The 12,384-nt window shown below is 39.0% G+C and overlaps 1 protein-coding gene across 3 annotated transcripts in view; it reads left to right on the top strand.

Annotated features, from left to right (window-relative positions):
• The window catches only part of khdrbs3 (KH domain containing, RNA binding, signal transduction associated 3), a 101,479-nt gene that overhangs the window by 68,831 nt on the left and 20,264 nt on the right, over window positions 1-12,384 (top strand). For all 3 annotated transcript variants that reach the window (XR_007882396.1, XM_051391161.1, XM_051391160.1), the window contains one exon: window positions 10,228-10,310. Coding sequence is in view for 2 of the 3 variants with exons in the window: in XM_051391161.1 (XP_051247121.1) it covers window positions 10,228-10,310 (83 nt within the window). In the remaining variant the exon portion in view is untranslated. The remainder of the gene's footprint in view (window positions 1-10,227; window positions 10,311-12,384) is intronic.

Raw genomic sequence — 12,384 nt, 5'->3', positions numbered from 1 at the left:
TTTCTCAGTTTTACATCTATTGTGGATATCTTTGGGGTTTGGCCTAAACAAGAAAATCGACTTGTTTTGGGCTGTGGGAACCTGTGTGTGAGTGTCAGCCTGTGTGAGTTGAACTCAAACATGCATGCAGCACTAAATAGTCCATTGTAGTTAGTTATTTGTCTTGCTACATGAGTGTCAGCATAAAGAGTGTGAATTTGTTATTGTGATTCGGTCTTGTACCTTACCTGCATAGTCTTATGGGAGCCTGGCTGTAATATCAACAGCTACCAGAGATGAATATATTAGGCTTAGAGTCAGAGCCTTTGTGCGTTTGCCAAGAGAGTCTCCTGCCGCACTGTCAAGGCAAGTTCCCGAGGGACTCCGGCATCAACATCGCATATTTAGCAGATAGAAGGAGAGAGGGAGGTGGCCCGCATTGGAAAATTGCCCCAGCAGCCCATACCTAACCACATCTGACAGGTTTATTCAGAGGTCACAATTCAAATGTGTGGAGGTCGTAGAGAATGACTCCTGGACCAGCTGTTTCCCATCATTGTCACAGTTGTAAACTGCATCCCCCAACACCTGCACCTGTGTATCTGGGTGAAGAAAAAAAAGACCCCCAACATCTGCCGGATGATAAATCTAACCACATCGCTGCAAATTAGAAGCTGAATGAGTTTGACTCTGTATTATCTGACTGCATCACCATCCCAGGACAAGTGTTCTCCGTCGGGCACTGACAAATAGGCACTTGTATTCATCAATGAAATGACAAGGAGATGTTTCTTGTTCACATTTGTTGCCTTCATTTATCACATTCACTCATATGCATGTTCCCATTGTTGCCTTTTTTGCTGCGCAGCATAGCCATGGGGCAAAACATTTGTTCAGCCGGAGGGGTTTTCTTCCTCTCTCTTGTTCAGACAGACCTTAGTTACATCTTGGTGATTTTGTCATGGTGACACATGGGTGTATAGTATCTTTGTCTGGATGGTTTTGGTTTACATAATCCATCCCTGTTAAAGCTTCTGTTTGTATCAGTATTAAATTACTCTGAATCCAATTGTTGCCAAACAAAATCACAGAAATGTTATTATCCCATGATCCAGGCTTGGCAGCCCCATCAGTCTTGAATGGTTACTATGATTGCAGCCAAATCTCATTTCATGTAATTCATTAGGTGCATTGAGATCCCCGTTTACCTGCTGCTAATCCCATTGGAGAAGAATTAAACATGATGTAATACTCTTTACAGAAATGAGGCTGCATGTGGTGGTTTTTGTGCATTTGCCAATATGAAATCCAAGGAGGCTAATCAAAGTAACAGAACTTCACTTTCATGCTAAATCTGGAGCTATATGTAAGTGCAACTGTGTTTGTTTCTGTTCACACAGAAAGCTTAATTCCTTTGGGTGAGAAGACCGAGAAATGTGCAATACACGTGGGTTGGTATTGTTTATGTTAAATCCTCCAGATACAGTAATCCATTCTGAGCATTCTGGGTCCTTGCTGACTGTGGTGGCATAAAAAAAAAAAAGTCATCCCCCTCAGGCTCTTCTCCGCATGTCCAGCCCTGTTGAGAGCCAAGCATTGTTAATTGAATCGTGTTCTCTATGGCGTTGTCCTTGTAGCCGGTTTAATCTAAATTGGGTGTAATGGTTGGGAAAAATATTTCAGATACAGTAATAAAGAAGCTGCATCCAACTGGTGTGGCAGGCGAGACCAGTCATGAAGATAAGATTGAAACCTATTCACATGGGACAAAACCTGTGATTTGTAATAATTGGAGAGAAAATTCATTTATTTTTATCTCCTGCAAATGTCAATCGAATCATGTGTAATTTCCACTACAGGTTAGACACTTTAGGAATTCCCTATTTGTATATGAATTCAGCTGTGATTTGTTTTTGTAGCACAAATAATTTTTTTCCTCCTATTTCTATTAGCCATCCTACCAGTGTGACTGTAGAGATGGAAATGTTGAGATGTGGTCAGGATTGAAATATCTCAGCAAATATTGGAATCATTTCCATTTAGTACAAATATTAATGATACCCGGACAATGAATCCTAATGACTTTGGTGATCCTTTGACTTTTCATATAGCGCCACCAGCAGGTCAGATTGTTCACTTACCCAGTGAAATATTTTAACGTCTCCAAGATGGATTGCCAGGAATTTTGGTACCAAATCTGAATGGCTTTTGTGACCCTCTGACTTTTCATGTAGCACCATCATATTTTTTACTTTGTCCAGTACATTGGTTTATGAGTAAGTACCTGCAGAACTACTGATATTGCCTTCAGCCTCAGCTGCACTTGAGTTTTTGCTAATTGGCAACCTTTAGCAAACTAACACGCTGAACTAAGATACTGAACATGTTAAACATACCTGCTAGGCATCAGTATGGTACCATTGTCATTGTGAGCATGTTGGCATGCTGATGTTAGCATTCAGTATAGATAGGCTGATTAATTGGTTCGCTGATTATCTCGCATTTTGAGATAATCGGCATCAGCTGATGCCTGCGCTCACAAGGCCAATAAACAAGAAATCTGCAGACAGCCTTGTAACTGTGGCTGTTGTGGAACAATGTTAGTGCTCCTCTTTGTAAGCTTTGGGCAGGTGGTGAAAAAGTTAGTTTCGAGCCTTGTGCTATAACTCTCATGCATCCTGCTGTAACCTTTTGCCTAAATTTCCTCAGTCAACATCATCTTCTCTAAGTGTTAACACTTTTCTCCCATCCTAAATGACATCATATCTAATCTAAAACCATCCCTTCCGACAAACTGTACTCCACCCCCCCTAAAAACCAGTCCCATTCTGAAATCTACAGCATAACCCAATGTATTTTTCTGTTTCAATAATTCATACAAATTCTATCAAACACAATGTATTAGTGGCTAAAGCATGGAATTATGGAATTATACATAACTTTAATAATTTAATGACCTGTTTTGATGGAATTATATATCGGCCATCAGCATTATGTATCGGCCATCAGTCGCCCTGTTCCCGAAATATCAGCATAGGAATGGGAGGCATCAGGGAAAACCATGACACTCAATAAACTGATTTCAGAATTTATGTGATTGTAAAAACCCCGTAAAATTCAGTTGGAACCTCCTAGCAAACCATGGCCATTCTGTGTATTGTTCTCAAAGTGTCTGTGTGGGTTCCTTCTGATGGTCTGGTTTATTCCCACAGTCCAAAGACATGCAGGTTGGGTATACTGGTGATAGATTGCAGGTGTGAATGTGGGTGTGAATGGCTGTCTATGTGTTAGCCTAGTGATAGACTGGTGACCTGTACAGGATGTACCCTTGTTGGATAGGTTCCGGCTCCCCATGAGTCTGCACAGGATACGCAAGTACAGTCCAGTACAGCTTGTTGCATCAGAGGAAGTGATATTGAATTTCATTTTGCAGTGTAATTGTGTTTCTGCTGGACTAATTCATTAATGACATGAATACCCCTGATAATACCTGACTGATGTGAATAAGCTTTATTTAAAACCAAGATCAAGACCAAAGGTGGTAAAGAAAGGGAAGCTAAGACATTTGTCAGGCGTAACGCAGGATAGTAATACTTCAGCTTGATGCATGAGCCAACTTTTTGGCATCCTCAATCTGATAGCTTGAGTAGTATTTCTACCGCTGCAGCGGAAAAGTTTCAGCAAATTTCAGCCTCTTCAGCTTTCTGAAATATGCTGGCAGGAAGAGCCGAATAAATGACACATGGCTTTGACAAATTTTGAGACCAAGACAGATGACCAAGGGTTACAAATACTGGATTATTTGTTTTCTTTGAGCAATATCATGGGGTGTTATTTTCCTTTTATTGTTAAGAAGTTAAGAGCATTGTGTGGCACAGCTGTGCGGAGGCGCGACATTTATCTTTGAACAGATGGTATCGTACTAAAGTCGTCTGGAAAGAACAAGGCTTTTCTTCTTCTTTTTGATTTGCTTAATTTTCTCACTTTGTTGTTTGCTTTTATGACACCTTTTGAATTTTAGCACAGGCCATGCAGCATGTGCAGTTCTCTACAAAGTTCATAATGTGAGGACAGTGTGTTGTTGAACTCATTTGGATTTAGTACAGTGTGCGGGCTAACAAATCCAGCGCCTGAAATGCCTGCTCTGGGTGTCAGTGGCATCCTATCTGTTACAGTGGTATTGTAGAGCACAGTGGAGCGGCTGTGATACTGCTGTTGTAACATGCAGTGCCAGGCCCTCTGTTAGTCTTCAGTGGCCTCAGAGGCCAGTCCTTATCTTTTAACAACACGCCTCTCAGCCATCCACTGGCATACAAATGAAAGACTCACTTAGGGGCTTCTCTCTCTCCCCTGTCTGTCTCTGCTTCCCCCCTCCAACCTCTCACTGTCACAGTAATCCTGTTTAGTGTTGGAAACACAGCACTGTTGCAGTATTGCAACATACAGTATATCAATACAAACAGATGAGATAATGTATTATAATAGCTTCAATAACACTATCATCACAGCCTGCTTTCAATTTTAAAGTTGTTTTTTCTATGTGTCAGACAAGAAAAGAATCATTTTAAATGTGCCAATGTGATTTATAAACCGGGCATGTTTCTCCTCTCAGCCCGCTTGTAACTCAATTATAGAGTAGCTGCTCTAATAAATGGCAATAACATGCCATTGTTAAAGTTTAATGTGGTCCCTAATACCAGGCAGTGTTGTCCAAAGGTAGTGGATGGTACCTAGATAGAGCTGCCATGAAGACAAGTGGAGGACTCAGTTAACAATGATGGCACGTGACGTGGGCTGAAAACTAATCAGGCAATCTAGTTCCTACTGTGCTAACACTGTGAATGTCCGCAGATATTAGCCTCGGGTGATGTAATGGACAGGCAAAAATACTATTCGCTCTCAGATGACTGAGCAAAGTTGTTGTAGACTTGTGATATGTTACCTTTACCTGTGTTACTTTTTCCAGATTTCTGACCCCGAGCCATAGTTGTGAGCCCACTAGTTTGGTAGTTGGTAACTAGCCTTAGCAGTTCTGCTGATGAAGGATGCTAGTTAGACATTGTGGGGGCGCTAACTCTATTAGGCAGCAACCTGAGCATCTAGCCCATCTCAAAGCACAGAAGCAAATGCTAGAAAAAAGGTAGCAAATGCTATACTGCCTTCTTGCAGAAAAGAGTTCAACCTGAAAGTGGCACACACATTTTACCGGTATAACGTGTTCCTATCAGGTGCTGGTTAAAACAATTAACAACAATAAGACAATCCAATAGTTACATATAATATTACATTTTTTATAATTGAATGACTATTCATTATTGGTCAGTGTGTGTCATGCACAGATGGACACTTTAGTCCACATATTTCAAAAGTTACTGAGAATGAAATTTGTTATATACATGGATCCAGGGAAGTACCGGTAGTAAACAAGTCACCATTTCTGTGGTAGCATCTCCCTTTTGCCTTTACTTTCTATGGAGTGTTACTTTAACAATGAACCTGTGCAGTAATCAGCTGCCCCAACTTCAACTTTGGAAAAAAGAAAGAATGTAAAACACCCAAGCCTTTACTTCATGAAGACTGCCCCTCTCTGAGGCCATACACTTTACATAGATTCTGTGGGCGTGCAGAGGACCAAGATGTCTGCATGAATATCTATGAAACCTTCAAAATTTGCATTTACTAAGTTTAACTCTTGATTGATCAATGTTATAAGGAGTTCGGTCTAGACCTGCTCTGTTTGAAAGGTGTCCTGAGATAACTTCTGTTATGAATTGGTGCTATACAAATAAAATTGAATTGAAATTAAATTGAATTGATTAAGCTAGCTAGCTAGTACAATAGTATTACACTGTCACTCTGCTTTTTCTCTATTTCTGGCCATTGTCATAATAAATGTCTCACTATTATGTAAAATTTGGATAGCGCCAAGATTGCCATCCATATAAAGTACATTCCTCAGTAACTGGGGGCCACTGCCTTACATCATGAATCACTATTGGTGGTGCCACTACATCGCAGAGCACACAAACCGATCGCCAGATTTGTGTATAAATGTACCTCTTTGGTACCTATTTTAATACTGAAAATACTGAGCTCCCTGACAAAAAACCTGCTCCAGGATGAACCTTTTGCATTTTAATGATTTTTCTTAAGGTGCCACCCTAATGCTGAAAATGTCCATGCAAGACTTCTTCATTTTATTGGCTGATTGACAGGGTGAACACTTTGCTTTTTGTGACCCCATGGTGTTTCTTCTGGCAGCACCATCACATTGTTGGTTATTTCATCCAACACTTTAGTACTGTGACGTATAATAAGGCATAACTGCAGCCTCTAGGGTTTGCTAGGAGGCCTTCTGTATAAAAGACGACTATGATGGTGGTAAATCTGCCAGTAATGCCATGTTTTACATGTTTTTCGCTGTGCCATAATCTCATGAACCTCAATTGCTCTTGATTGTTAAGTGTGGCTCTGTGTGAATAAGCAATGGGTAAATTGTTAAAGCTCTTTGGATAAAAATAAATTCTGTCTAAATCAAACACTCGCTCCCTTTTAAATATTTTACGTATTCCATATTAGAAAAACAGCATGACTCCGCTGTGGAATATGTGAGAATAAATATGGTATAACATGGTATAAAATCAATATTGACACACTGAGTTAAAGAGCTATGAGAGCTTTTTTCTTTATTTCATATAGACAATATGAATTACAGTAATAATTAAGTACAAGGTAAAGTCACTAAACTCTATACACGAGACTGGTGACTGTTATTATGTTATAGAACACACTCCCTACTGCCTTTATAACAAAGGAATACAATAATGTATGTTTTAATAAATCACACATAATTGTTATTTTCTTATGCAAGAAGAAATCAAATTAATCAAGCCAATTTATAAATCAATTGTAAGTGAACATTTTGAAGGTGTATGAGAGACATTTCCTTGTTTTTAAAATCTCAATGAGGAACAGAACGTTGCACCATTGATCTGAAGTAACTTTGTATTAAACTGTGATAAAGGTTTGTGATATCAGTGGCTAATATGACTGGTAAGGCCCACGCAGCTCCTTATTTTTAATTAGCCACACCTTTTCAGTATGCTACTGGCAGCATTTCATGATACTGCTGCTCCGTGTCTTTAACCATTGAATACTCTGATCTAAAGGCAGTCAGATGTCTGAGTGTTTCACACATGTCACCTGCAGCCTAGACTAGTTCTTTTCTGATACATGTTCACTTCCATGTATAGTCCTGCTGGACGAGAAGCTTCATGTCAGGGAGGTAATTGACTGTGTTGGTTGTTGTCTATTTCGAGCTAATGAACAGTTATGCAGTACATTATTTTAAAAGTTTAGTTTTAAATTTAAAATGACACATGCTGTATTAGAAGTCATGTTTTATAGGTGAGCTTTTGAAACCAATGTGTATGTTTGGCAAGCAAGGTATAGCCTATGGTCCGTATATGGAGAAACATTGTACAGGTTTTGGCTTTCCTCATGTTGTTATATTCAGAGACGGTATTTTATTTGACAACTGAGGCTGCCTTTACAATCACAGCTACACGATTTTATTTTGTGTCCTTCTGCCTATCATTCAGTATTCATAACCACACTTGTTTATTCCAGTCTGCAATAGGTACTGTGTAACAGAGACAACTTTTAATAGATTGAAATAGAATGATGCTTAGTTTTGTGACAAAAACAGGCGTGTTTCTGACAAAACCAGAGACATCATTTCAATTTCAAATGGGATGACACTAGCAATGCACAAACTTACTTCAGAAGGTGCCTTTTGGTTAAAGCTGTTTCAGCTTCAAAGCCTTCAGTTGTGGCTTTGAGCAAATGGTGGATGTTGTAATAAAATACAGCTGATGATGCCTATATACGTGGGGTAAAAGTGTCAGTTGCTTTAAAGAAACACGTTCACCAATTTAATGTACAATAATGTAAATGTTGCTATTTTTCCCCACCTTCCTCTTTAGCATAATACACTACTAGCTAAGACCAGCTAAGAGCTATTTCTATGATAAAATCGTATTGAATTTTTAAAGACCAAGATGTTTAGAGTGAAGATGAGAACAGGAGGTTGGTTGACTCACTCTACAAAGTTCAGTATCATAATCTCATACATATTCATGATTGAGGCCTTTTTTCTCCCTGTCAGATCAGTCCTCAGAATAAAACGGATGATTATCCCTCAAACAGATCCTAAATATGTATTTCTAAAACACTGCGGATATATAAAATGTCATCCGATTAGGTGGCCAGTGTTACCCCTGGTACACACAACATCTGTTGTACACGAATGCAGTGTGTTTTTTTAAGCAGTATTTCAACCTGACAGCTATATATTCCACAGGATGTAAACACACCCACGGTGTAGTTGCACATCTTTAAGGAATGTAATCTTTACCACAAATGTGAAAGTGAATTTTGTTGCAGGTAAACTGAAAATGCAGAGCTTACTGATGTGAAGCTCAGGAACTCATGCCAAATTAAGACCACTATCAAGACAGAATCTGTATGTTGGATAGAAAAAATAACCAGTGCAATACAGTATATACAACACAAAATGATGCAAAATCACCATTAAGTTGAATATCAAACACAACAAAAACTGAGCATTATAACCTCCACAGTGGGATGTTATATATAGATTGATTGCATTAAATGATGCGGTAATATGCAGTATTCTTTTCTTCAAGGTTCAGCATTCATGCCAACTTTCCTTTTCCTGCCTTCTTAAGTCTGTTAGCTCTTGACATAATGTTCACAGTCTTTTTTTGCTTATAAATATTAACTGTTTTTATTTTTGTCAGTGTTTTGATTATTATCTTTGGCAAAAACTATTCAAAAATTACAAGCTTCATTATGTTCTCTTTTGTGTTTCATTGGGCAGAAAAAGGTTATGATTGGAAATTTTGCAAATCAAAGTCTGAAGTTTAGAGAACTGCTGCGCCTGTTGTTTTTTAAAGGCGTTTAAGGGGTTTAATATTGTCAAAAGTACAGTTGTTGACTGAACGTAGTCCTTGCATTAGCGTGGGGAATTGTTGACTTTGGAAAAAATTCTTGTAACTGCAGAATTACAAACGCCAGGAGGGACTTAAATTCCCTTCAAGCTACCTCTAGACAAATAGAAAGGAACTGACAAAGACCTCCACAAAAACCAACAGACCTCCCACTCACACGCAAAACAACAAAGGAATCATAAACAAGTCTTCAAAGAAACCCAATGGGATGACCAAGGAAAGGTTTGAGCATATAAAAAGGAATCTTAAAATGCACCTGCCAGGTATTTTACCCAAATACAAGGACATATTATTACATCCAGATCTCATTGTTGAGAGTCATACTGTATGTAGTTCCTCTACATGTACTAAGTTTCTGGAGGATTAAAGATAAAAGAGTCAATTCAAATGCTGTCATTTGGCAAATGTATGTTTCTAATCAGGAATTAGGGCCTTAATAATAATATGGATGTGATGAGCATTTTCTTCTTGTACTAAATCTTACAGACATTCATTTCAAGCATGCAAATCAGGGGCAGATGGAATTAGCCAAGAAGTGTGTGGGGGATGAGAGATGTGTCGCTAGGGGTCGACGCCTTTTGTGGAACATAAGTCCCATTTATCCCAAATTAGGACGGGTGCGGCGCTGGTTCACTTTGATGTTCCTCTTGGCGGGGGCCTGGGTGGAGTGCAGAGGGGGGGACGGGGCAGATTGCTGGAGCACAAACAGATGTTCAAGGCTCATCCTTTGAGGTGGTGATGAAACGTTGCCACAGCGAGAGTCTTTACGTCCCACTGTCAGTCAGTTGACACAGAGACAAGGGCAGGGCTGCAGTTGCCACTCTAATGGTGCTGCATATGGGCTGCTATAGCAGCAGATGAAGATGTCTGACCTATATCTGTGATAAGTTGAAGGCTTCCGTGCACTGCGATGTATAGCATGTAAGCATTTGATGAACAGAAAAAAACGTTCACAACAGGATGCCATAGTTTGGAAAAATATGCTGAAATTGTTGTAAACCAATTTCAAAAAGGTGTTTAGGTCACAATTTTACCAAACAATGCAGCACACAGCAGCTCTTATATGTCTTCTGAGCTTCTTTGCTCTGTAGTTCAACAGGTTCATAATGCTGCACAGGTTGTCATATCAACACATCTTCAGTGTCAAAATGTTTGCAGGAAATTTCCCTTATCTGCACCTCATTTAACTGGTTTCATCTGGTTTCTGTTACTTCAGGAATATGACGACGGCTACGGAACAGCTTATGATGACCAAGGATATGAATCGTATGACAACAACTACAGTAATCAAGGACAAAAGTAAGTTTTGCTATTTTCTTCCAAGTGATCAGTATTCCTAGGAATATGAACTCTGCAGGATACAGTTCACACCCTATCCCATGGTTGAGCGCCAGTGCAGGAGGCAGTCCCTCTTATGGAAAGAGGTGCAAAGTGTCTAGGTCGGGCGTGTAGCACATTCGACTTTCATGCTAGAAATATTAAGTGACTTCCTTTTTAAGGCTACACTAATCCATATATTACTAATGAATGGAATAACTGTGTAATGTGCAAGGAGTTGTTTGTAGTAAACCTTCAGAAAATGAGTTCCCCTCAGCTACAGTCAGCATTTTTGCATCTTTCAGCTCAATGTTTTGGTTTTACCACAACTATATTGTTTGGCTCATTGCCTTTGGACAGTGCCGAAGCAAAAAAGCAGATATTTTCTCAGAAAAACATCTAGCTAAAAGGAGAGTGAATATTTAATCACATTTGCCAGGTAAACAGAAACACACCTCCAAATGAATGCTGGATGTACTAAAAGGCAAATGTTTGCTCACAACATTGGTCAATGTTGTGTTCACAGCTTCTCCCCAGGTGGCCAAAAAACAAAACAAAACAAAAGAGTAGTGCTGCTTTAATGTTTGCTTTTTTAAACCACAATGAACACAATGTTTCCCTAACTTTAACCATACACTAACCATACTGCAGCTGCAATATACTGTGGATTGCAGAAATAGAACATATAAAACATATTGGCATTGAAAGTTAAAAAATGTAGTCCTTGAACTAATCTTGAAAATAATTGATATATATTGGCGATATAATTGGCATATACACAACACGCACACATACTACCTCCTCCAAAGGGATCAAATTGAAACAAAATCTCAGTTTTAACAAAAATGAATCATTGTAACCTTCATAAAGGAGGATTCATAGCAGGACTGTTCTATTAGACTCTATTAGTTTTTGCTAGGTGTACCTAATAAACTGCCTACTATTTATAAGGAATAAATAACTAACTACTGGGTTGCCGTGTTCATGCCAGGGCAACAACATCATAAAGACAGTACTGCACTGAATATGAAAGCACTTGAATATGTGATGAGTTGTATTTATTTCTTTCCAAGTCTGAAGTTTATGAGTGCTGAGAGCTGCAGTCTGGTCATCTGGGCTTGGGTAAATGTAAAAGAATATGAGGTCAAACGGAGATTTTGAAGTCTTCAGAACAGCTGGATTATGGCACGTGGGCTGTTAAGAGTCATTCATGCTCATTTGCTGCCCTGTTTGAAACTCAAAAGAACACTTCCTGTTAATTAAGCATTTTGTGAAGTGTAAAATGTTTTGACTGACCTTTGAGTTGTCCTTTAAGATTAACAGAAAAAAAAGTGGATTTTAACGTTGAATTCCACCTCTTACAAAACAATCAGGCAGGTTTAGAAGATCTGAAAAAAGCAGAATTCAAGTGTTCTATTTTTGAATCTGAGGTTTCAAAACAAACCAGTCTCACCAGACTCAGTGACCTATCGCATTTTCCTCCAAGGAATTAACTGCAGCTCATTACGTTAAATGTATTATCTTTGTTTTAATCACCTTTTAAAATATTTAGCCGAAGGTGCCTTTTTGCTCATGTCAATGCAAAATAAACAGTCTTAGTGATGTGTTGCTCCATTTAACAGAGGGTCCTGCACAGCTAAATGCAGAATATTGATTTTCTTATATCCAGGGAGCTACCACGCTCTCAGAGCCGCACAAGGTCAAAGGCTTTCGCTTTGGTTTGTTGGTGTGCCACTGTATTTTATCAGCACACAATGTGCTACATTTATGTATGCCTGCCTGTGCCACTTCAAAGAAAGAATGATTGTTGCCACATTTAGTGTGTCAAAAATTGGATTGTATTGGCAGCTGCTGAAGGAAAACAGACAGAGATGAAAAAAAACAACATTATTCAGTCTCTTGGCTTTTGTGAGCAGGATGGTCAATGTTTTCTTTTGTGGAGGTGTCAGGATGTATGTCACCCAGGCTTCATCCATCTTTTGTGTTATCTTTTATTTTTTTACTTTTTTTGGGCCAGATCGCACATCCACACACACACACACACGCTCGCACACAC

This window comes from Dicentrarchus labrax, unplaced genomic scaffold, assembly GCF_905237075.1.
Source record: "Dicentrarchus labrax unplaced genomic scaffold, dlabrax2021, whole genome shotgun sequence".
Taxonomy (NCBI): domain Eukaryota; kingdom Metazoa; phylum Chordata; class Actinopteri; family Moronidae; genus Dicentrarchus; species Dicentrarchus labrax.
The sequence above is the reverse complement of the archived record's forward strand: the minus strand, read 5'-3'. Positions and strand labels throughout refer to the sequence as shown.